Consider the following 26,865-nt stretch of genomic DNA (forward strand, 5'->3'; position numbering starts at 1 on the left):
GAAAAGCCAAAGTATGTGGCAGCTTCCTAGGAAGATACTTGGGTGCAGGGAAAGAGGCAAAGACAACACAGAGATAAGACTCAAAGCCGGGTGTTGAGGTTCGTCCAGGACCTAGTGCATTTGATGGGGACAGAGCTCCTCACATGCTTCCAGCCGGGGATTAGGATTGACCCTAGAGGCTGAGGTGGGGCTGGATTTAGATGGAAGTCACGTGAAGGGAGAAGGGGACTGAGGAGCTAGGAAGTTACAAAGTCTATGTTCTGCCCTTATGATACTGATAAAAATATATATAGTTTAAAAAAAGGAAGCATTCTAACCGTTTTGACCATGAAAAGAATGATGAGGAATTAATAAATCACAGGTTAAATCCAAATGAACTGGGTTAATTGGGGTTTCCCAACTATTTTGGATTTCTCATTGCTTTCCATTTGACTTTTCAACATTCTCCCTCCTTCTCGTATTAGGCAGTAGAAAGATACTTTTATACTTAGGCTTTTTCTCCACACCAGCCATGCATGAATTTGAGATAGCGCTAAACCGATACAGATATAACCTTGGCAGAGACTTTATTGACTAAGTGGTCTCTGCAATTCTAATGTGGGCTCCAAAGTTTGCATGATAATCCCCAAGCCTCAACAAGCCTTCCTTTGTTAATCTATGTACTCTGGAATCTGCTTACCCAGGGTAAATGAGGAGAAGAGAGAAGAGTGTACTTTTGAGTTTGGAATAAAACAGAATTCATTTTTTTCAAGGAACTAATATCGCTGACAGTTCAACTTGCTCTTGTGGGAAATGTTAAGGGGTGCCATAATTATCCTACTGCCTCATTTGCAGGGTAACAGGCAGGTGAGAAGGTGGCTCCCTATGTCGGGAATGGAGAAGGAGGGAGAAGAAACACATGTATTGTAATCTGTCCTTCTGTGTGATGTGATTCACTCAACAGGTCTGATAGGGTTTTTCATTGCTTTTGGCATCGCCATGGGGAAGATGGGAGAGCAGGCCAAGCTGATGGTGGAATTCTTCAACATTTTGAATGAGATTGTAATGAAGTTAGTGATCATGATCATGTGGTAAGTGGGCTTGTTCTTATTTCAGTGTTGGGGGAGGGGCATGAAGGTCATGGGATCCTCAGAAGATAAGGATCCCCCCCCCAGCAGGAGAGAGAGGGCATAGACCAAGCAAAGGACTCCCTGTAAAAAGCTTTGAGAAGAGGATGAAAATCTTTTTTTGGGAGCTTCCCCTGGAAAATGAGTTGGAAAACCATGGCCCATCCTTGGGCCAGATCCTATCTGCTATGTGTTTATTGTGGTCTACAAGTTAAGAATGGGTTTTATGTTTTTACGTTGCTGGAAAAAATCAAAAGAGCAATAATATTCCATAACCCATGAAAATTACATGAAATTTCCCATTCAGGGTCCATAAATAAAGTTTTATTGGCACACAGCCACACCCATTCGTTCACATATTGTCTAGGGTTGCTTTGTTGACTAAGATTTGTAGCCTACACAGGCTGAAGTAATTACTCTTTGGCCCTTCATACAAAGTTTGCCTATTCCTGCTTGTGGGAAACAAAAACAACAATAAAAAGTAAAAAAAGAGAGACAAGCTGGAAAAACCAGTTAGTAACACTGAACTTGAGCACTATGAGGAAACACTAAGATAAGTCCAAGATACCGAGGATGATAGGGCATGACGGAGGGCGTGTGGAAGGACCACTACGCTAATATTCTGGTGTCCAAAAGCAATATATTGTAGACTTATGACTCATGCATAAGGAAAAAGAGCCAGTTCTTAGGCCATGCAAACAGTGAAGTCACAGAGGGAATATTAGAATTATAAGTGCTCTTGGAAACCTTGTTCTACCCTCTAGTTTTATAGAGGAAAAAGCTGTGGTCCAGAGTCACTGAATCTTGATGCTTTAACATCATTGTGATCATTATAATCATGAAGGTTACCAACTATTGATCTCCTTGTATCTGCCAAGAGCTAAGATAAGTGCTTAGTAATCCCAATAGCCCCGCAAAGGTGGCATCATGACTCCCATTTTACAGAAAAGGCAACTGAGGTGTATTGAGGTGAACTAATTTGCTTAAGGTGAAATATGTAGTGGGGAGACGAGCTGGAGTTCCTATTGATTTCATAATCCTTGATGACTAAGTGGGTGGCTTTTTTGTTTGAATTATCTAAGCAGTACTGTCTCTGCTTTATTTCCTGTGTGTTCATGGTCAGTGATTCTGAAATCTAGGGCAGTCCAGGAGTTTCTGCTCTTTTGTAAAAGAAGCTGTGCCACCTTCAGAACCCTAGTGTCCGCTCTCTCTCGGATGAAATATTTTTACGTGCATTTGTTCTAGACCTCTATGATGGTCTGATATGCCTGCCTCAAAAGAAACAAAACCATTATTAGACCAAATGGCATCTGTGCGCTATCTGTCACAGGAATTTGGGATTACAAATTCTCTGTCTCTGAGTATTCCCAACCTACTCACCTTCTTCAACCCTCCTCCTCCTCTGAGTTTCTCTCGCTTCTGCATGGTGCCTCCCACTAAAGTTCTATCTTCTTTTTCTCTTCTTCCTTTCCTTGGCCCCTACTCCCACTTTACAAGAACGAGAATCTGCTCTTGACTTATTTTTTATCCCACAGAACCCAGCATTCTGATGTGCCGGTAATAATTCTTACTAAAACCTCAGGAGTGAGTGGACTAGCTGATCAATCAGCTGGCTCAGATCAGTATGTTCCTCATAGGAGTGAAAACATGATACCTGACTTTCTCTGACTGACTTATTTCACTTAGCATAATACCCCCCAGCTCCATCCATGTTGCTGCAAATGGGAGGATGTCATCTTTTCTCATTGCCAAGTGGTATTCTATTGAATACATAAACCACATCTTCTTTATCCATTCATCAGTTGATGGACATTTGGGTTCTTTCCATAATTTGGTTATTGTTGACTTAAGAATCTACCCCCAAAACCAAGAGCTCACTGTATACACTGTATATTAGCCAACTTGACAGGGAATTATATTTTTTTAAAAACAGGATACACTTCACGGGAAAAAAAGTATTTATTGAATGAAGAAATGAGTAAATAAGCAAGAAAAAAAAAGATGTTATGTTTCTCATGATTTCATGAACCATATTTACTAGACCTGGCTTGTTCAGATCATTGCTTTACTGTACTTTTAAAACATGGACGGGATGCTGGTAAAATAATGTGGTGTTGTTTTTGTTTTTATTGTACAGATTCTTCAACTTCTCAGGCAACCCTAGATTTCTGAATCTTTCTTTTCTATGAAAATTTAACGTCACACATTCATTATATGACGCTCTAAAAATGCTTAGAGTCTTTGATATCCACCTGCACTTGCTGAGAATTTAGTAAACAATGACACAGAATATGCCCTTTGGTAGTAAGCATTAGGTTCTGCACGGGTCTCCTGGGATTTTGAGCAGAATGAACATCCTTGCTCTAAAACTACAGTTCATGTTTCTGTATCATGAGGCCAATGATGTGAGCAATATCATTTCCACTGAGTCCTTGAAAGAAAGAAAGTGTAGGAGATGAGTCACGACATGAAGTGTGTGCTCACTTCTCCAGGGATGAGGGGTGTGGATCAAGGTTTCCTAGTCACTGAGACCAAAGCTCCTAAAGATTTAGCGTCCAATCCCAGGAGATGCAGGGCAATTGTGAGTCAGGAACAAGGCCTGTGGGATGATTTCTGACAGCTGTTCCGTTACCTCATCTTGGCAGTCAGGAGGGTGTTAGGTGACAGGAGATGCGGATTCTGCATGTTTCTTTCATTCCTGAGCTGTCTCGTCAGTATTTGATACTGACGTGTGTGAGATGGTTTGGGGTAGGACAGTCAATCACTCTTTAACTGACCCTCTCGAATCTTAAATCATCAGAGTTCTTTTGTATTCTCTGTGTGGTAGTAAGAATAGTAGATAATGGCAAAATATAACATTGAAGAGATCACTGTTATTCTAATAACAATTATTACTAAATTATAATATATAGTTATTAAATTCTTGCTCTGTGCTCAGTACTACCTCAGCGATTATACTGTACTTATTTATTACAGAGGAGCTAATTATTATTATCATAATTATTAAATCATAACTAAGATTTGCCAAATTCCTGCTATATGCTTAATACTTTTCCAATTACTTTCCATACATTAATTCAATTTATTGGTCTCAATAATACCTAGCAGAAATAGGTACTTTGGCTAGCCCCATTTTCCAGTTGTAAACACTAAGCACAGAAGTTAACTTGCCCAGCCTTGCACAGCCTAGGAAATGGGAGTACTACGGGAGTGGTGCCTAACTCATGTTCTGTCTGACTTCAGATTGGAGTGAATCTGGGATCCTCCTATTACTAACTGTATGACTTTAGGCAAATTAGACACATTCTAAACCCCACGTTCTGATCTGAATGGCTGGATCAGAGAATCAATGTCTTAGGTTTGCCGTGAGAATTGGGTGGAATTGTGACCGACAGTGACAAAGCATTTCTCATAGGCCAGGACCTGTCTACACACTTTCTATGAACCAGTGTGATCATTGTTGTTATTTTGTGATTATCCTTACTCCTGTCAATTCATTCCATATCCTCTGTTTCTCTGTGTTCATGGATTCCCTTAAGAAGTCTAAAAGGCACTCTGATTCATCAAAAGAAAAGAAAAACCCTTAATTTCAGTCTGATTTTCATATCCTCATTTTTTACAAATTTCTTTAAAACATTTTTTTTCAAAATCTGATAACCTTAAACAGAAAGTAAAGCTTTTTATAATCTCACCACTCTAGAAACACAAAGTGAGAAGTGAGATCTCTGCTCACTCTTTCAATTCCCCCTCCCTTTTAACCCACCACCACCATCCATCCATCCAACCATCCAACCATCCACCCATCCATCCATCCAGCCACCCACCCATCCATCCATTCTGTCATCCCATAAATGTTCTTGAGCCCCTCTTCTATGCCAATAACAATTTTAGTAATGGTGAAGAAGACAGAGAAATATTCTGGCCCTCACAGGGCCTGCATTCTATTGGAAGGAAAAAGAGAAAGAATAAAAGGAAGCAAATAAGAATTCAGACAGCAATCAGTGCTACAGAGTTAGTAACCAGAAGAGTGGGACAGAGAGTAATGGGGGATGCAAGTATAGCTTGGACTCTATTCAGGGGGTCCAAGAGGGCCGTCTAGGGAACTGACTTTGGATGAAGATCTGAAGCTCTGTGAAGAACTGACAAGAGAATTTTTCAGGGGGAGGAAGCAGCAACTGAGAGGTTTTTGAGGGTCAGAAGAAGGTTGGAAGTATCTGCAGTGTGGTAGGGTGGTGAGGGGGTGTGGAAGGCAGTGAGGTTGGAGAGGTGAGCAGGAGGCAGATGTCCATAAGGCCTTGCAGGCTACCTTGACGAGTTGGGGTCTATTCAGTTGTAAAAGGAAGTCCCTGGGGAGGTGAGGGTTGGGGAGGGTGAGGAGGACTATAAGCCTGGAGGCTCTACATACCGATTTCCCCTCTATCCTGAACCAAAGTTCTAGTCTGCACATAGTAACTCTCAGGAGTCACTCCTTGGATAGCCAGAACACCCACCACTATGTGGACTGGGGAAAATGGAGATTTGTGTTACTTTTTGAGCGAGCCTGAGAACAGACAACACATTTTGGTGACTGTTAGAAAGTGTGTTTAGCTCTTTGTTGAGAGACTCTTCCATTTCTTAGTTCTCTTGGGAACTGTCACAAACTGGGAGACTCATGTTGCTACTGAAAACCAATAGCGGTGTGGGACAGAACCAGAGTGACTTTCTGGCAAGACTGAGAAGGTCAGTCCACTAACCATCGAAGTGTCTGATCCACCCTCTGTCCGGTGACTAGAAGTCCTGCATTAATTACTTTAATGGGTTAAGACCAGAGGTCTTGAATACACTGGAGCTAATGTAAATGGTTTCCAGAGGCTAACCAAGTACTATCTGCATTTCATCAGTTGTAGAGCAGATTTTGTTCCTTGAAGCGTTGGTTTCTGAACACACCAGAATTACCTGGGGGAAACTTGTTTAAAATACAAACACCCCCAGATTAGCTACAGGAAATTCTAACTCTATAGTTATGGGGTGAGTCCAGGGAATCCAGGCAGGTCAGGTGATTCTGAAGCCGACGTCTATGAATGAACAGACACCCTGAGGTTTGGGCACGTTAAATTCTGTGTACGAGTTTGTGTTTGTAGAGTAGAGAGCAGTCTTGGGCAAGGCAACTCGGTGAGGACCTTAAGATGATGAGGACTGAGGTACAAAGTGGATGGAGGCAAGAATGGATGATGTAATAGTAAGAACAAGGCTTGACAGGCCAGTCCTAGATGAATCAGTGGCTTTGAAAACAGTGCCCAGAACTGCAGATACAACCAGTCTAAGGGCATTGTGGGAAGCATTCTGTCTCCCTGCTCTGCAGTGATGTCCTTCTAACTTAGAACCTGGCCCAACAATTACTGGGCACCATTTGACTTCAAGAGCTTACTGGAGCCCTCAGCCTCTTTAGGAACTTTGGTTTATGGCTTTGATTGTTTGCTTCATCTCAGAAGCTTTGAGTGGTGACCCTGACTCCTGGGCATTTGCTCTTTCTTTTTTCTATGGGGTGTCATTTTCAATGAGATAATTATACAGAAACCCAGGAACTCAGAAGCTCCAGCTCCTGAGTGGAAGCTTAAGCGGCTTGTTTTGAAAACAGGTGCAGGAAATTAATGGCCCTAAAAGACACCATAGAGCTGAAAGCTCTTATCCTAATTAATGCTCATTCTAGTTCTGGAGACTCAGGTGTTTGGGTTAACTAGGGCCCCTGCTTGCTGTATTTATTTACTCTAACACTCTACCTTCTGGCCTTCGAATTAACGCTCCCCATTTATAGAGGGAGACTCATGTTTCTCCCGGCGAGCTGAGTGCTCTGGAGGTAACCTGTTCCCTCAATGCTCAAATGTGTTCTCCAGGGGGAGTCTATAGCTGTCTTGCTTGGCAAAGAGCCTTGATAGCACTTTCTCTGCATTCTGCAAATGGCTTGTCCCAGAAGAGCAGGAAAATTGAATGGCACCCAGAACACCTCATATTTGTGTTTTCCTGGAGATTAATAAAAGGGTGATTGGTGCTTGGGAAAGAATTGATCTCTTGGTTTATGAAGATAAGTGCTTGTTGGCTTTATTGGAAGGTGCATTGTGCTCAGTTACTTACAATCCCCTGGAACAAAGAGCTGGCCTCGGACACCACCCCGCTGATCTAGGAGATGTTGTGACTATGGGCACACCTGGGGAGAGTAAAATGGTGGGAAAGCCAAGGGTTTAACAACATAGCTCCCTAATGCCTGCGGAAACAGTCTTCAAGTAGCGCCAGTCTTTACCCCAGGGAAACATGTGGAGGCTACTGGCTGGGAAGGGAACAGCTATTCTAAGGTTTTTACTGCGTGTCGTATTGTCAGTTACAAATCAGCTCTTTCAGAAGAAGGTTCCCCCTTGACAAAATATTTTGCTTATAAAAACACCCACCATTGGGTGACAGTAGTCTGCGATGTTTTAGAAAGCTGCGTTAACTCAGACTTGACTCATTAAGCATGGTGGGGGAGAGAACATGGTGTGTGTGATATGTGTAAAAACAGAACATGCAAAAGATCCCTTGGTCAGCAGTCAGAGATGAATTGGTGCTGACAGGGATGGGTGCAGGATTTACATTTCAAAAATGTAAGCCTGGCAGCAATCCCACGAGGTTGGAGTTAGCCTAAGCCTCAACTTGGATGTCTGTAAAATGGGTATAAGTCTCTAACCAGGGTCATGTAGCTGATAAGTGGCTGGACAAACTCCGTGTCTTACTTCAATGTGTTTATAATTCTCATCTACTCCTCACGTCTTTTCTTTACCCAGGAAAGGGCTTGCTTCTGGCACAATCAAAAAAAAAAAAATTATCACATCTGGCTTGGATGTGTTCCTCTCCTTTACTCCTGCTGACGGCCTTATCCTGGACTCCATTTCCCCCACAGTCTTTTCTCAAATAAGTTCATAATTCTTACTAAGGTACCAACTTTCCCACGAACATTTTCATTTCAGTCAGAAGGTGTCGCAGGCTGAAAAGTCTATGCCCCAGGTCTACCAGATTGGGCAATAGAGAGAGGATGTTACCCAACAGTGGAAAAATACACTCAACTGAGAGAGCACATGGTGAGCTTACTCAAGAGTGAGGACAACAGTAAATGGTTTCTAAGCTCCTATCAGACAATAATAAGATAGAAATATAAAATAAGGTTATAGAGAATAAATTGGCATGTGGCAAATTGTTGGCTTATCTACAAAGAGCTACAATTGCCGGCTAAAGGGAAGTGGTTTGGCTTGGTGAGGGGAAAAAAAAAATCCCTTGGAGTTTCACAGGACCTGAATCGTTCTCCTCCTGCTTCCTGGTTTTGTGGTCGTGGGCTGGTTATTTAACTTTTCTGAACCTCAATTTCCTCGTTTGCCAAATAAGAATAATGATACCTTGTATTCTTGGTTGCGGTAGGATTTAAATGAGGCTATGCGTACAGTGCTCTTACTGTACCACTTGAAAATTGATGTTTATTTTTGAGAGAAAGAGAACACAAGAAGGCAAGGGGCAGAGAGAGAGGGAGACACAGAATCTGAAGCAGGCTCCAGGCTCTGAGCTGTCAGCACAGAGCCTGATGCGGGGCTCCAACACACGAACTGTGAGATTATGACCTGAGCCGAAGTCGGATGCTTAACCGACTGAGCCACCCAGGCGCCCCTGCACTGCTTGAGACATGATGCATGTTAGCCAGGATTGCTGTTACAGTAAGGATGGAAAGAAACACTTTCAGACTTAGAAGTAAGTAATAAAGCCACATTCCTCTAAACATGCCCTCTGGCTGAGATCGTTTTCTTGATTTGGCAGGTCCCACTCTCTCTCTCTCTCTTTGACTCTCTCTCATATTTTAATAAATTTCCTATCTTTCGGGCAAAAACAAAGCAAATTTGCAAACACCAGCATATAGTTTGGTGAAACTCTAATGAGCTTTCTGGGAAGCTCAGAATGGATTCCCATTTTTCAAGGAAAGAGTTGGGGATCAGGGAAACCAAACAAGTTTCTCAAAGACATAGCCTGTGTGTCTCTCAAGCTTGGTGCTTACCCGGGAGATGGTAAAGCTAGATTCTGTTATTCCTAAAAATCACCTGAGTAACAGAATTCGACTTCGGACTTTTCATCAGAGCAGGCCACTCTATCCCACCCCCTGCCAGATCGATGGAACAGATTTCAGAGGCTACAGTTAGTCCGAGGTAAAATAGAGCAACAGTTGAATCTCAAGGACTTCCTCCAGCAAAACTCTTTGTACCGAAATGCAAAGGGTTTTCCTCAGAGTGCAGTACATGGAAGGGCCCAGATTTAGGTTCTGAATTCCATAAGGCTCTCTTCAGTGCTTTCTTTTTTCTTTTATGTTTTTCAGGTACTCTCCTTTGGGTATCGCCTGCCTTATCTGTGGAAAGATCATCGCAATCAAGGACTTAGAAGTGGTTGCTAGGCAACTGGGGATGTACATGGTCACGGTGATTGTGGGCCTCATCATCCATGGGGGCATCTTTCTCCCCTTGATTTACTTTCTAGTCACCAGGAAAAACCCTTTCTCCTTTTTTGCTGGCATTTTCCAAGCTTGGATCACTGCCCTGGGTACTGCCTCCAGGTAGAGAATACAAGAAATCACCTGTCTTTCTCTCTGTTCATTCCTTTCCCCTCTCTGCCACTTCCTCTTTTCAAAAACCCTTTCATCGAAAAGTTCAATGAGAGCATGTTTCACATATTATTAAAATATTTCTGGAAAAGATAAATGCTTTGTCGTTTTGGCTCCTAGAAATTTAGGAGCTTTCTGATGAATACTTTTTGCTGATATGCAACTGTCCTGGAAATATGACCTCATATTAAACTTCCCAGATGAATACATGCTGTTACTATGCATGCTTAAGTTGCCACATCTAGCATTGGTTTAGTTCCAAATGTTTTCCAGAAAGATGTAACAGGATATTATGCTACTTAAGAAATTCTCCCACCTGTGATTTGAAAAATGCTATCAGAAAATATCACTTTATTGGAGTTATGGTTCAAAACTGCAAAAATGAGCTTTTACATGGTAAACATATTAGGTGAGATTTTTTAAAAAAACAAACCAGAAGTCAACAAAGTCTGTGACCTCTGCATGAACCACTAATGGACCATTCTGCCCCATTGATTTTGAGAAAATCAGGTTGGCATTGTTTCAACTTGACATTGACTGAGAGTCCATTCCTTCTTCATTAACTAAGTTCCAGGGCATCTGAAGCCAGTGAGGATTCCAGAGATATACAGAGGAAAAAAAATATCTTTTTGGATGTCTTCTTGGACTGAATTTAGCAAAAACAAACAAACAAACAGGAACAAATACATTAGAAACACCTAGTAATTTAGAATTTCAAAGACTAAAGAGTTCTATTGTTTCAGCCTGCACTAGTTGTATTTCTGCTTCAAACTACGGGTCACAAAACTGAGACAGAGGTCATGAAGCAGGTGGCCGGAGGGCAAGAAGACTGCAGCCCCTCGCTCAGCCTGATCTCTGGAGTCACCAGTCTGCAGGTTCTCATTGATCCCATGACCATGCATTGCCAGTGACATGGTCACCCTGTGACACAGAGTGACTGCTGTTTTCAAGGCTACTGAGCCGGCAGTCAGGTTTTCCTTAAGTGACCCAACAGGCCAATAGTAGTGACCATCTGAGGAGCCAGATTGCATTTCCATCTTGCAAGTCAATGAGATGTTGGTACTCGTAGAATGTGAGGGTTCAGATGATGCTAAAAGTATATATAATCTAGATCTAGATTCTGCGTTCGGTTTCCCGAGATGAAGGGCAACGCCCCAAGATTTCTTTATCCTTCTTGGTCTTATAAATTTCCTATGGCTAAGTATCTCTCTCCATAAAGATCCCCTCTCTTTGAAGAAAAAGTAAATCTTTTTTTTTCAAAACCAATCATTTTTAGTTTTATATTTGTTTTCTGCTTACAAGAGTGGTATTTGCCCATTGGGAAAAAGTTCAGACAGCGAATAAAGTTTTGAAGGAGAAAATGAATGTCACCAGTTATTCTATTTCCCAATGATAATTGATAGCAACCTTTTGGTTAATCTTAACAGTCATATATTTTTTCCAGGATTTACTATATATAGATGTTGCAATCTTTTTTTTTTTTTTTTTTTTACTGATAAACATATTATAAAATTTCTATCTATCAATATAGATCTCCCTACTATTTTTTAATGGTGTAATAATACACTGTAGGTGCTATAATACAACCCTATCTCCACTTGTGATGCACATTTAAGGCATGTCTATTGAACAGGGATGTGACAAGCATCCTTATAAATACATCTCTCCAAGCTTGTCTGATGATCCCTTCAGGATAAATTTATAGAAGTGGAATTTCTGAGTCCAATGGTAAGCACACTGACTGTTTTAAAACATACCACCCATTTGCCACTCAGAGAAGTATGTTAGTTTATGCCCCCACTAACTGGGTGTGAGAGTATGCTTTTCCCCACCTACTTGCTAGCACTGAATATTATCGGTCACTTTAATACTTTCCAATCTTATTGGTGAAAAATGATCTCATTGATTCTACATTTCTTTGATTACTAGTAAAGGCAAACATCTCTTTGTGTTCTTACTGACTATCCTACTCTCCCCTCCCCAACACTGTGAATTATTTGTGATGGTCATTTCCTGTTGGGGTATTCATCCTTTCCTGATTGGCTATTAACTCTCTTCACGTATAAAAATATTAACTCATGTGTCACACGTCACAAATGATGTTCCTCTCCACCTGAAATTTGTCTTGAAAATTTGCAGTGCTTTTTGCCCCTAGAAGTTATTAATTTGTGTATCGTTGCAGTTGTTAGTATTTTCATTTAGTATTTAGTATTTAGAATTTCAGTTTTCTCAGGAACGTATCTATCCAAAATTATAAAACATAATACTTTATATTTTCTTCCAATACCTTTACAGTTTTGATCTTTCAAAACTTAACTCTTTCAAAAATATTATTATCTTTCCTTTGAATGACTAGACAGTTATCCCTAGTACCTTTATAAGACAAAGTAAATCTTAAAAGCATATGGGTAGCCCAAGTTCATATTTAAATCAACCAAATGCTTAGGCTATCTGGCCAAGGCCACAGATGCTAGATCCTTTTCCTTACTCTCTTTCAAGTGTCTTTAATCTTTTTTTAAACTGTGGCTCTTGCCTGGAAGCAGAATTTCATTTTTTAAAAGAAAATACACTTAAAGAAAAAACTGTGGCATGAGTCACATACTAAGAACTATCTCAGCCATTATGACCACAGGGAAAAAACACAAAGCCCCAGTACAGTCAGCTAAATATTCTTTCTACCTCCTTGGACCTTGGACTGATGGAGAAGGGGAAGAAGTTCACCCCATTTTCTCAACAGGCTGATGTCAGGGAGGACTGACAGAGGGGGTGCCCCAGGACACATGTCTCTGCATCCTCCTGACATCAGTTAAACGTCATGCTCTTGAAACTACTCTAGAAAAAAAAGAAGACAGCCAAGTATCTGATAGTTATTATTAGCAATATTTGAGGACTATCATGGTTACTGAGTCAGGAGCCAAAAACCATGTCAGAGTGTTGGAAGGACAGGAAAGAGTTAAAATTCTCAAGTCCCAGTTTGAATTGGTTGGATATGTATCGATTTTTAAGACACAAAGCCCCTTCAGTAAAGAAATTGAGAGTTTTTTCATACCTTGTCAATTCCTTTCCTCAATCTATTTAATTGTTGAAGACCTCTTAGTGACATTTTGGAAAAATGAATGCCATAATAAAAATTATTATATTCTAGTCCTCCGAGAAGCGTTCTTAGATTCATGTCATTTAGAATCTCAGCCACCAACCACAGCTGCCATTTCAGACTAGCCATGGTGCCGTGGAAACCTTCAAAGGGGTCCTAAGAAAGGGTGAGGTGGGAGGGCCTGGGGGTGAGAGGAATAAAGGAACGTTAATGTCTCATTAAAACAGCTGGGGCAGCTAACCAGGCACAATGACCCCAACTCTTCTCCCTGGGTTTATAAGATTTTAGTAAGGAGAGGTCTCCAAACATTCATTTCCTCTCTCTACCTAAGAGCAAAGAAGAATCGTAAGACAGACCCCTGACCTGAAATCACAAAGAATATTCCCATAAGATGCCTCTGACTTCCCTATAATTGTTATTAGGAGCTTGTGGGTCAGTGGTTTACTAAGATGCAGATTTAGGCGACTCTAATTTTAGAGCTTCTGGTTCCTGTTTCTGAGTAGGCCCTGGAATCTGCATTCTATTTGACTTTTCTGAAACTGGTGGCTCACTCCTGCTCTCTGAGAAACTGAGACCTCTGGCAACTGTCTATGTCAAGCTTGGCGGGAGCCTAGTTCTGGCCAGTAGAAGGAGGAAACTGGCTAAGGCTGTCAATGCATGAAAGAAATAAGCGTGTCTGCGTTGGAGGTTCCCCAATTCACTTTGCTAAGCTTTGAATAGAAAAAAAGGCCAAAAAGCAAAATAAAAAACAAAAAACCAGAAATGAAAACCAAAACAAAACAACCAAACCAAAAAAACCCCAAACCAAAAAAACCCCAAAAGAGAATGGACCACAAAGAACTCGCAGGGCAGTATGGGTATTCTGCATTTCTTTCCATATTACTTAAACTTAGAAGCAAATCCACCTACCGTCCCGTGTCCCTCCCTCCACATAGAAATCATATTTTGGCTCTCAGCAACCCTTATCCTTACAGGTCTCCTAATTTAGAAGACACACAAACATGTCAGGGGTTCTGGCCCTTGAGGCTGGGTCATGCGGTCATGAATTCTGGACAGGAATTCCGGGGAAGAGTCGGGGGTGGAGTCATTCCATATTGGGTCTTTGATTAGCTACAGAGCACATGCTTTTCTGCCCTATGTTGTTGGAAAGACTGTACAGTTGGCCGGTGACCATGTATCAGGGAGTTGGATTGTGTATGGGGGTCCCCAGTGAACTGCTAGAAGCTCAGGTTCAGGCTAAATGGTACTTAACATGTTTGTTCAGCATTCTCAAAATTGTCTCAGGGCAATTCCCAGAGGCTAGATGCAGCCTGTGTGGTCATCTCGTTGGAAACAGTGTTTCTAGCATGAAATTATGGGTCAGCCGAAAATTCCTCATTCCATTTCACTGTTGACAGCTGATTGTTTCCTGACACATTTTTTTTTTAGCAGCTCAATTAATGTGGGCAATCAGATGGCCTTTAATATTTAATCCAAGAGGGAAACACTGATCAAAGGAAAAAGAATTTGAAACTCTAAGTAGATCTTGAAAACCAGAACCAACAAAAAGAGTTTGCTGCTTATGAGCATCTTAATAAGACTGAATTTGAATCTCCAAACAGTTGGTCTTTAATTTGCCTCCAGACACTGCTTTTTGCATGTCACGTGGCTTGTTTGGAACAAAAGATCAAAAACTTTGTGGTTGGCATTCCAGTTTGTGTTTTGTCCTGGTTCTCTAAAGTGGACATAAACTCTTGTCTCTCTCTTTCTATCTTTGTTCCTTAGTGCGGGAACTTTGCCTGTTACCTTCCGTTGCCTGGAAGAAAACCTGGGGATTGATAAGCGGGTAACCAGGTTTGTCCTTCCAGTCGGAGCAACCATCAACATGGACGGCACAGCCCTTTATGAAGCGGTGGCCGCCATCTTTATTGCCCAAATGAATGGTGTTGTCTTGGATGGAGGCCAGATTGTGACTGTGAGGTGAGTGGGGTGTAGGTGGGGGAACACTGAAATAGCTTTTTACCCTATCCCCTTCCACACTAACTCCATTTGACAGGGCCACTTGAATTTTAGCTCTGCTGGTGGAAGAATGATGAAGGAAATAACACAGAAGAGGAATTATTGGCTGTCGCAAAGGGAAAATATTGTGACAGGAAAGAAGCAGGCTCATACTCAGGCCTTCTGTTTTGTATTGCACATGTGAAATTGCTTTGGAAATTCGATATTATTTGATTTTTCACAATCCTGTGATGTTGCAAGGCAGTTATTTCTATGTCTGTTTAATAGATGAGGAAGCACAGCCTTCAAAGAGCATGGCAGCAAGGAGGGCTGTAACTGGGGCCGACATCAGCTGACTCTGGATCCAGTTTTCCTTTTGTTAAAATATGTTCCCTTCAGTGTTTCAGAGGGTGATGGCAGAAATGATGAAATACTGGAAGGAAGAGATTCCTCAATACAGCATAAACCATTTTATTACAAATAAATAGCAAATATAGATACATGTATTTTACTAAACCTATTTTTACCAAACGTATTCATTGTTTAAGACATTTAGGAAGAGGGGCACCTGGATGACTTATTTGGTTAAGTGTCCAACTCTTGATTTCAGCTCAGGTTGTGATCTCATGCTGAGACGGAGCCTGCTTGGGATTCTGTCTCTCTCCCTCCCTCTCTGTCCCTTCTCAGCTCATGCCCTCTCTCTCTCAAAATAAATAAATAAACATTTAAAAAAGAAAAAAGAAATTTAGGAAGAACACCTTCCCAAGAGGACAATAAAAACACATTGCTTCTATCAAAAAGAATGAAATCTTGCCATTTGCAACAACGTGAATAAAACTAAAGTATATTATGCTAAGCGAAATTAGTCAGAGAAAGACAATTATCACATGACTTCACTCATACGTGGAATTTAAGATGCAAAACAGATGAACATAAGGGAAGGGAGGCAAAAACAATATAAAAACAGGGAGGGGAACAAAACACAAGAGACTCTTAAATGTAGAGAACAAACTGAGGGTTGCTGGAGGGGTCACGGGTGGGGAGATGGCCTAAATGGGCAAGGGACATTAGGGAGGTCACTCGATGGGATGAGCACTGGGTGTTATACATAGGGGATGAGTCACTGGATTCTACTCCTGAAGTCATTACTGCACTATATGCTAACTAACCTGGATGTAAATTAAAAAGTAAATTAAAAAAGAACAACACATTGCTTCTGGGGCACCTGGGTGACTCGGTTGAGCAACTGACTCTTGATTTCAGCTCAGGTCATGATCGCAGGGTTGTGGGATCAAGCCCCACACTGGGCTCTGCACTAAGCATGGAGACTCCTTGAGATATCTCTCCCTCCCTCTCTCTCTCTCTCTCTCTTTCCCCCACCCTTCTCCTCTATTCTCATTTTCTCTGTCTCTAGAATGAATGAATGAATGAATGAATCAGTCAATCACATTGCTTCTCCATAAACTTGGTCACACCTATGTGCATGTATATTAATTTATCTAATCCTTACAACCACCCTCAAGGTCCATACTTGTCTTAGCTCAGACTGCTATAATGAAAGACGATAGACTGGATGCCTCAAACAATACATATTTATTCCTCACAGTTCTGGAGGCTGGGAAATCCAAGATGAAGGCACTGGCAAATTCAGTTCCTGGTGATTCTCTCTTCTTGGCTTGCGCATAACTGCCTTTTTTGCTGTTTGCTTGCCTGACCTTTCCTTGGTGCATGGAGAGAGAGCAAGCTCTCTTACATCTCTCTGATAAGAGCACTAAGCCCTTATGGCCTACTTACCCTCAAGAGACTGTGTCTTCAAACACCATCACACTGCAGGTCAGAGCTTCAACAAATGAATTTGGTGATGGGGGAACACAACTCAGTCTATAGCAGTGCTATAGGGGAGCCTCAGTTTCCTCACTGGGGTAATGGGGACAGTAATTACACATTCTAGGGGGTTGAGAGCATTGTATCTAGAACATAGTCACCTATCAATGAATGTTAGCTACTAGTTTTATTGTTATTATTGATACTCAATAAAATACAGCTCTTCTAGAATATGAAAAAACAACAACAACAACAAATGTGACAGTGATGCAGTGAGCACCATGCTGTTACTCAATGGAAAACATGCTTCAGATCCAGGTATCATGACTTCTAAATCATGTTCTCGCAGATCGCATGTGAGACCACCAACCTCTCTTGCTTTAAAACTCAAAGATGAACAGGGCTTCCTAATTAAGCCCCTTCTTTTTTTTTTTTTTTTTTTATTTATTTCTGAGAGAGAGAGAGAGACAGTGTGAGCAGGGGAGTGTCAGAGAGTGAGAGTCAGAATCTGAAGCAGGCTCCAGATTCTCAGCTAGCTGTCAGCACAGAGCCTGACATGGGGCTCAAACCCATGAACCGTGAGATCATGACCTGAGCTGAAGTAGGACGCTTAACCGACTGAGCCACCCAAGCGCCCCTGAAGCCCCTTCTTTTGAAGCCAAACAAGATGAATTCTGGTCTCTGAACTCTTGGTCCATCAAGTTCACGCTGTTAGATGAAAGATTAAAAGATGGGAGAATGGACCAGCAACCAATGATTGATTAATTCAGAGTTTTCAGCATTGGAAGGGATCAGGGGGTACCAGGGGCTGACATGGCATTGGATAAGTGTTCTAATCCTAGGAGACCATGGTCAAGCTGTTTGACCCTAAGTTTCTCCATCCATCCAATTTGTGGTTTCCCCAGATGGAAAGCAGGTACTACCATATGTACTTGCGGCGTTACTGTGCGCTTCTGCTGTGATAATGTGTGTGTAATACCTTGTACAGCATCCAAGAACCAACCCTAGAGAAGTGGGCCAGTGAGTGGAAGGACAGTAAAAGCAGAAAGAGATAGAGAGGGGAGATCACTGCCCCCAAGAAGCTATTGCAGGGCTTAGAATCACCCAGACACTCATCCCACAGCAGGGTGAGGGTATTCGTTGGGATAGAGGGACCATCTTGGGGAACCAACTGCCAGGAAAAATTCTCTTTATAGGGTCTTGTCTCGCACAGACCAGGAGGGACCAGACAGACCGTGTGGCCACAGTGCAAAGGGATATGTAAAAGTGACTCATAACAGAAGCAACTGATGTTGTTAAAAAAAAAAAAAAAAAAAAGACTGAGGCCACGACCGTTGGGATTCGGGAAGTCCCCCTTTCCTAGTGTTATATCCGTGTCAGGGAAATGGCTGAGAATTACCACCTTCTAACTCTTGGGGCTTTAGGGAAGTTTTTATTGCAAAGTGGCCTCTCCCCCACCAGATTTCCTGATAAGAACAGTAATTCGCATTTACTGGGAGATTGCAATGTGCCCGGCCTCTTCTAAGTGCTTTTTATTTATTAGCTTCTGACGACTCCATGAGTGAGACATGATTATTATCTCCTTTTCTGCAGATAAGGAAATGAAGGCACAGAGAGGTTAAGTAAGTTGCTCAAAGTCATGCGGTTAATCATTGGCAGAGCTGGGGTTTGAATCGAGTTTGTTTCATTCCATAATCCTCATTGATAACCACTAATACTACTACCTCCTATGACCCAGAAGGATCCAAAGAATATGGAGTTCTTTAAGCCTTAATGCCAGCTCCACACTGAAGGGGCAGGGGAATAGCACAGATGAGTTCTGTAGCTCTCACCTAGGAGAGGTGTCTGTGATGTCAGGTCTAAATCTGGAAGGATGGCACTATGGAAAAACCGGTGTAAACCACGAAACTTCCTAGGGCCTTCCTTTCCTCATACATAAGATTAGGTAAATTCAGGTCCCTCCCCACTGTAAGACCTGTAAGGATTCTGTGCTTGCTCACAACAGTGGTCTGGGCTCTGGCAAACCGGTTTGGGAGCCCGTTTCTTAGTTTGGAGCTGGAAGGCCTCCTCTATGAAGTCTAGAGTGTCTAACTGCAAATAAAGCACCCCCTCTTCTTTACAGCACCCACAAAAGCAAGTTGGGAATCTATATTTTCAGAAGCATCTTTCCCAGTTAGAAATGATGACTTTTGTAAATGGCATCCAGATAAAAAGGAGAAAAAGTTATTGGCTGGCCCTCTAGACAGGGCACTTGAACCCTAGATTAAACCCTCTTCCAGAGACAAATGCAAAATGGTGCTGGGTGTGCCCTTGGCATTGCGGGTGATGAGATGCTTCAGAAAGAAAGCCTCCTGTTATTTCATTATCTTTTCTTGGCGCCCTTTTTTTTTGAATAATGTATTTTCCAGTCCATGGTGAAATGTCCAGGCGTCTGAAGCTTAATGTCATTTGGAATCTGTTGATTTGTTCCCCCGATGTCCACTCAGTTGGGTCTGGATATTTGCACTTCTGAGTTCTCATGTTAACATTGGCAGTGGTCTCCTCAAACTCTTGCCACAGAGTCCAGATGTCTCTGGGGCTCACAGAAACATAGAGGCGTCAGCAGAAATGAATGTGGTGATATTCCCATGGGAGGATTAAGGGCAATTTGTTTTCCTTCTTTATTATTTCCTTGCCTGCTTTACAGCCACGCTTACCTTAGTTGAGCCTTGTGATACATTAGGCGAGTTGGCTATCATGCTGAGGATGAGGCGCCAATCCATGGATTTATAAACTTCCATTACAGTGCAGTAGAATCCAAACAGACCCCAATTCCTGGGTCTCGGTACTCTTGATTTCTTGAAAAAGAAAAGAACTTTTATGACCGCTGGGAAAAATTGGAGCTTCACGTTGCGTGCCAGGGATGGATTTTCCAAGTCCTCTTTCTCCTGTGACCTGGTCTTCTCTGTTCTCTCAGCCTCACGGCCACACTGGCGAGCGTCGGTGCGGCCAGTATCCCCAGCGCGGGCCTCGTCACCATGCTGCTCATCCTGACGGCTGTGGGCCTGCCGACGGAGGACATCAGCCTGCTGGTGGCTGTGGACTGGCTGCTGTGAGTACCTGCGGATGGGGCTCTGCTGGGGGGGGTGTGTACTGCCTCCCAGATGAAAGGTTGCAGCCAAGGTCTTAGCCAGTCCCCATGACAACTTCCTCCTTCCTCTCCTCCCTTCTTCCCCTTAACATTCACTGAGTGCCTATTGCGAACCAAAGAAGAAGAAAGAATCCTTGAGGGCCTCACAGTCTAGGGGAGGAATCAGATATTATAATACAAAGTTTAAAGCATCACAATAAGGAACCCGCTACTGATGCTGGCAGAGGATCTCAACACAATGTTAATGTCAAGGGAAGAAAAGAAAAGGGAGTGTACGCTGTATGATCCCATTTATATGAAGCCCTAGGAAAGGCAGGATAATCTCCAGCAATAGGAAGAGCTTGGTGGTTGCCCGGGCCTGGAGGGGGTAAGAGACTAACTGGGAAGGGGAGCAGGGAAATCACGAAGGGTGGTAGAGATGCTCCGTAGGCACAGGCACGGACAGGTGTCTACATTTGTCAAAACTCATCAAACGGTGCACTTAAAATGGATATATTTTACTGTATGTAGATTATATGTCAATAAAATAGATTAAAAAATAGCATACACATATAGAAGGATAGTGATAGAAACGGGCACCCTCCCCAGTTCCCGGAGGAATCAGGAAATAATGAAAATGGCAACTGAATTTGCATGTGTACCGTGTGCCAGCCATGGCACCAGGCACTTTATGTCTTATGCTCTTGAACAACCCTCAAGTTTTGGTATTATCACTCTTGTACAGGTGGGGAAACTGAGGTGTAGGGAGGCAAAGGACTTGAGAGTGAACGGAGACTTGACTCTAAGTTGGCTGGGTTTGGGAGGCCACCGTGTTCTCCATCATGGCTATGTTCAAGTTTCCAAAGGCAGTGATCGCTGAACTGAATCATAACTGGTAGGGAGATGTAGATAGAGAAGGAAAGATGACATTCCAAGGCCATGTACAAAGACACTGTGGCAGCAAACAGTGGTGGGACCAGGTGTGGTTTAGCATTTCTGGAGCGCAGAACGGGAGACAGGGATTGGTGAGCCGTGGGGCAAAAAAAAAAATGGATAGCTTGTACGGCCATGCAGAGAAATTTGAGCTTGGCTGTGTACACATAGCCCAGATACCTTTCCTAGTATGTTTATCAGTCAAGGGCATTTTCCAAATGTAGGACACTCACTGCCCATTCACACAGGTGGGCAAGTCTGGCCAGAAGGTCCCCAATAGGGAGATGGGAGTCAGTCTTGCCAAGGGCCCACTCGGCCTCTCATGTTCTGTGGGGTATACACTGATACTTCATGTCCAGTCTTGGAGCTAAGTGACAGGGGCTGGGGAATGCTATTGGGTTCAATGTCAAGAGGCGCAGAGCAACAAGTGCTGGTGCAGGGCTCCAAGGCCAAAGTGCACACACACTTTTAAAAACTGCTCCACATGGTGGAGAAACGGGCACCCTCCTACACTGTTGGTGGGAATGTAAACTGGTACAGCCCCTCTGGAAAACAGTGTGGAGGATCCTCAGGAAACTAACAGTAGAACTCCCCTATGACCCAGCAATAGCACTGCTAGGAAATTACCAAAGGGATACAGAAATGCTGAGGCATAGGAGCACGTGTACCCCAATGTTCATAGCAGCACTCTCCACAATAGCTAAAACATGGAAAGAGCCTAAGTGTCCATCAACAGATGAATGGATCAAGAAGATGTGGTTTATCTATACCATGGAATACTACATGGCAATGAGAAACAATGAAATCTGGCCATGTGTAGCAACGTGGATGGACCTTGAGGGTGTTATGCTGAGCGAAATAAGTCAGGCAGAGAAGGACAAATATCATATGTTTGCACGTATAGGAGGATTAGGAGGAACTTGACGGAGGAACAAGGGGGAGAAGAAGGGAGAAAATGGTGGGGGAAAGGGAGAGAGGCAAACCATGAGAGACTCTTGAATGCTGACAAAAACTGAGGACTGATGGAGGGGGGGGGGGGGATGGGCACGGAGGAGGGCACTTGTGGGGATGAGCACTGAGTGTTATGTGGAAACTAATTTGACAATAAACTATTTGTAAAAAAAAAACAAAAAAAACTTTAAATATCCAAAAAAATAAAAAATAAAAACTGCTCCACATGGTAGTGGCAGTGTTTCTGACATCTATCAGCATAGATGTTCACAGCCAGAAGCCATCTTTAATGGACTCGAGTTTCCAGCACGCTCAAATGGCAGTTCCTTCCCCCTACATTCACCCTTCCAAAGAGAAAAATGTGCACGTGGCTGAAGGGAAGGACTCTGGGAAGCTAGGAGGAAGCCTGGCCTCTCCATAGAACTTGTCTGCTGTTACGGTTTAGGTGAGAATGGAGAAGTGGCTCCCTGGATGTAATCTGTTCCCTTAGGGAGGGCTGTGAGGAAGGTCGTGGATCTTCCTGACTGGCTCTTTCATCATCAGAGATATGCTCTAGAAATACCTTTAGTGGGAAGGTGAAGAGTAAGCAAAATAGCCTCTTATCTGTCTCTGCCAGGCTCTCTCAAGGGGTGGTGGCTGGGTCCTCCCTGCTAGAGTGGTTGTTCTCAGTGCCTTTGCCGGCCCCAAGAGCTGCCTTCCTCACAACGTCTGTTCAGACAAGACCGTCATGGCGGCTGCAGTACAGTGGGCGGAAGGATTGGGAGGAATGAGATCAAGGAGGTAAAGGAGTGGGGTAAGCTTCAGTGAGGAGGAGGACAAAGGGGAAATGCAGACATTTTCAATAGTTTAGGGTCAGTAGGAGCTCAATAATATGTGTGCTCAATTTAACCACAGAGTTGCTGTGTGTAGGGGCCTCTCCACACAGGAAGAAAGACAGAGGAAGCTATTAAAATTAAATCTGCTTCCCCTGTGACTTTGACTTACCAAGGCCTCTGCCTCTTTGTTCCTTGAGCCTCCTGAACCGGTGTATCCTCGAGCTACCCTAACCTGCTGTGACTGCATTGCCTAGTCTCTTCTTGGGTTTGTTCCTGAGGCTGGATTCCACCATTAGAGGTTTATCTTTTTAAAAAATTATCATTACAGAGGCTGCCTTCCCTCATTATAATATAAATGCCTTACTTTGAGTGGGATAAAAAATGCATTAATATCATCAGGAAATGAAGAAAGGGAGATGACAATTGGTGGGTACCGCCATGTTCTTTACATCTGTTAGCAATTAAACCCTAAAGAGCCCTGGGGCGCCTAGGTGACTCAGCCGGTTAGTGTCTGACTTTGGCTCAGGTCATGATCTCGCAGTTTGTGGGTTCGAGCCCTGTATCAGGCTCCTGCTGACAGCTCAAAGCTTGGAGCCTGCTTCAGAGTCTGTGCCCCCACTCTCTCTGCCCCTCTCCCCCTTCATGCTCTGTTTCTCTGTCTCTGTGTTTGTCTCTATCTCTGTCTCTCTCTCTCAAAAACTGACTTGTAGCAAATAAGAAAAATCTCCATAAGGCAATCAGATTTCTGAGCAGACACATCATAAACCAAGAGAGTGAGATTATATATTCAAAGTGCTGAAAGAAAAAAAATTGCCAGTAAAGAATACTGTACAAAACTGTCCTTCATACATAAAGATAGAAATTTTCCCAGACAAACAGAAGCTGAAGGAGTTCAGTGCCAGTAACAGGTCTCACAAGAAATGCTAAAAGTCCTTCAACTTCAAATGAAAAGACACTGAACAACATAATGCATATGAAAGTATAAACTCATTAGTAAAGGTAAACACATAGATAATCTATATTACTCAAATGGTGGTGAAAAATCACTTTTAATTCTAGTATAAAAGTTGAAAGATGCGGGGCACCTGTGTGGCTCAGTCAGTTATGTGCCCGACTTTGGCTCAGGTCATGATCTCACAGTTTGTGGGTTTGAGCCCTGTGTCAGGCTCTGTGCTGAACGCTTGCTCAGAGCCTGGAGACTGCTTTGGATTCTGCGTCTCCCTCCCTCTCTGACCCTCCGCTTCTCATGCTCTGTCTCACTCAGTCTCTCAAAAATAAATAAATGTAAAAAAAAAAAGTTGAAAGACAAGTGTATTAAAAATAACTAAAAATAAAAATATAGTAAATATAAAAATAAACAAATGAATAAACATTTAAAAAATCCCTAAAGGGCCCGGGGGGGTGTTTCACAGATGAGGAAACCGGGAATCAGAAGGGTTAAGTGTCTTGCCTACGGCACTGGAGAGCTTTACCCCACCTGACAGAGCTTCCTGCTTAGAACCAAGGAGATGTAGCAATGGGCAGAAGCAAAGAGTCCATAGAAAGGTTAGGGAAGACAGACCTATTAGGGTCACCTCTGGTTTTACATACTAACCAGGGGATTTTTCATTTGACCTGTTTTTTCCTCCTCTCAAGATTAAAACAAAAGAGCAGAAAAAGCCTAAGTGGGGACAAATAGGGTACAATCAAGGTCTCAGCTACTCTTAGACCATTGTGGGCCCTGGTCTTCTTGGCAGTCATTTGCTTCCAAGCCCGTTGGATGAGAGTCATTTCATGAAACATCCAAGACCCTGCCCACTTCTGACCTAAATGTCAGCGAATGGAATAGGGGGGCTGGGTCCTCCCTGATCACCCCACGCTAGTGCTCTCATATTCATGCTTGCATGGAGAGCAGGGAGTCCTAACTCCACGGCGGACACGTGTCAGCAGAAGGGAGTTGGCCGAACCCAAAACTGATGGTACATTTGGATTACCTATATTGGTGAAACCGGATGTGAGAAAACTCGATCCCAGGCTGGCCCTGGAAAGGAAGGAAGAAATGAAGAGCTGTTCTCTGGTTCTGGGGTCTGATCTCAGGTGCAGGGGGTGCATGTAACTAGAGAAAGGAAAGCCTGGATCTGAGCTCTGTGCTTACCCCCTGGAGGACTTTGCACAAGCTACTCTGTGGACCTCCCCTGTGTCATGTGCACAATGGGGATAAGAACTTGTCAGCTCAAGAGCAGAGTCTAGATCCAATGCCCTTGAGTGCCCTTCTGGTTTTAAGACCCGGACTAGGTTTCTGCTGGTGATGGATGTTTGTACACAAATAAACCTGGGCGTTCCTTTTAAGAAGAGAAGAGAAAGGGAGGGTAGAGGATCCTGGGAAAATGTGCGTAGGGGTCTGTAGCTAGGTCAGATCTGCTTTGAATTAGTAATGGCGGCACATTCTTTCTCACCAGCAAGTGGAGTTCTGGAAACATGCTCTTGGTCATGGGCTCCATGGCTATTGGGGGCCCATCACAGTGTGAAAGGGGTTGGAGGGGGGAAGAGTTGAGACAGAGGTGCAGGGGGAGGCTGGCCATTCCCTAGTAAAATAGTGTGTCTTGGGGGGGAGCAGAAAAAAGGAATAGGTGAGGGTTTTTCCCCCCTCTCCAGGCAGAGCTTGTAAGCTCTCTCAACTCGAGCAGTTTTTTTCAATTTAAAACCAAACAAAGCCTGCAGTGACATTTAATGTGCCACAGTGTTTGCTGGCTGCTGGAGACCTACAGCCTCATTACTGCCTGCCAAGCCCTGGACGCTTTTCAGCGGGCAGGCTTAGCTGCTCTGTAAATGTCATGGTGAAAACCAAGATTCTGGGCCCTGAAAAATGCCGGGAGTCCTCAAACACCGGATGGGCGGGCCTGGTAAAACCAGAACCTTCCCCGGGGTCCAAGAAGCCCTTTGTGTCAGCAGTCCTCGGCTGATATTTATAAGAGACCTCGCTGCCACCCCTCTCTCTCTGAGGGAAGCAAGATGGAGTGAAAACTGGGAGCCAGTGCCAGGAAGAGCGGCTAAATGACAGGGTCTGGCCACAGGTGGCGAAAGGGAAGCCAAAACAAAGGGAGAACCCAAGTGGATCTGTGACCCATTTATCACATAAGACTGCTGGGAAGTCAGTTCTGTGGACACATTTACTAGCTGGGGGATAGAGGTGAAATGGAACTTACTAGGAAGACCTTTAGGGCTTCCACCCTGGGGTGAGGGGTTGGGGGGGGGGCTCTGAATCTCCCCATTAGCATCCTGTCCGGGAGGGAATAGAGCAGTGATTCTTCGACTTGAGCATGCACCAAAACTCCCTGGAGATTCAGGAGATCTGGGGTGGGGACAAAGAATTGGCATTGCCAAGAAGTTCCCAGGTGATTCAGGCCAGGGACCTCACTTCCAGAAACCACAGACTGGAGATACGGAAGGGACAGTAGGAAGACCTAATTGTGGATATATAAGCACCTCCACTGTTTCTGAATACCAGTTGGCAGTTCGTGCCTCCGGCCACTGAAAACAGATGGAAGGGGCTCAGGATACTGAGAGCTAATACTTAGCAAGTGCTCCTTAAATATTAGACCATGTTCTAAGCACTTTACATGGACAATGTAAAGCACTTAGACCATGTTCAAAGCACTTTACATGTTTAAAAGATGCCCCAAATTATGAGGCAGTTAATAGTATTGTCCCCATTTTACAGTTGAGGAAACTGTGGCTCAGAGAAAAGTAATTTATTCCAATTTAGTGGATACTGAGTGACTGAACTAGGATTCAAACCCAGGTGATCTGGCTGTCCCTTGGGGGCCCAGGCCCGCCAGTCTGGGGTCTCATTCTCTTATTTAAGACACACATGCAGCTGTGTGTGACTGAAACCCCACTCCGTATCTGGTGAAAGAGAAAACCAATTCCTCCATCCACCATATCTCTGAAGTTTATTGCTGGAGTTTATTGCTGAAGTCTTGTGCTTTGACGCCCCACTCCCACAGAATTCTTTTCTACATCTTTCCTGACCTCCTATGTCAGCCTCAGCTGGGACGTCACGCGTTCCCCCTGAGTCATTCCACCCCTGCCAAGGTGTCCCTGACTGGAGGCTGTGAGATTGCAGTTGGGGGGTGGGGTGGGGGTGGGGCTACAGTTCCGCACAGCAGAATCATTTTTCAATGCCTCACAAAAGAAATATGTGCTCATGGAAAAACAAGGGGAGGGGCAAAGCTCGGGAGAGTTACAAAAAAGAGAAAATCTCCCCATATTTGCAATTGAATCTTGAGTTTTGATCACTGAAGTAATCCCTGTTAATAATTTCCGGTGGCATGGAAACAAAAATTTAGTATTAGGTACCCCTTATCCTTTTTTTTTTTTTTTTAATTTTTAATGTTTTTTTTTTTTTTTTAATTTATTTCTAGGAGAGAGAG

The 26,865-nt window shown here is 43.3% G+C and overlaps 1 protein-coding gene across 1 annotated transcript in view; it reads left to right on the forward strand.

The window, feature by feature from the left end:
- The window catches only part of SLC1A2 (solute carrier family 1 member 2), a 143,495-nt gene that overhangs the window by 103,974 nt on the left and 12,656 nt on the right, over window positions 1-26,865 (forward strand). Inside the window, exons 6-9 of the mRNA XM_039233373.1 lie at window positions 944-1,070; window positions 9,469-9,702; window positions 14,609-14,803; window positions 19,602-19,736. Of these exons, the coding sequence (XP_039089304.1) occupies window positions 944-1,070; window positions 9,469-9,702; window positions 14,609-14,803; window positions 19,602-19,736 (691 nt within the window). The remainder of the gene's footprint in view (window positions 1-943; window positions 1,071-9,468; window positions 9,703-14,608; window positions 14,804-19,601; window positions 19,737-26,865) is intronic.

The sequence above is a fragment of the Hyaena hyaena genome, unplaced genomic scaffold, assembly GCF_003009895.1.
Source record: "Hyaena hyaena isolate Hyena2069 unplaced genomic scaffold, ASM300989v1 scaffold_74, whole genome shotgun sequence".
Taxonomy (NCBI): domain Eukaryota; kingdom Metazoa; phylum Chordata; class Mammalia; order Carnivora; family Hyaenidae; genus Hyaena; species Hyaena hyaena.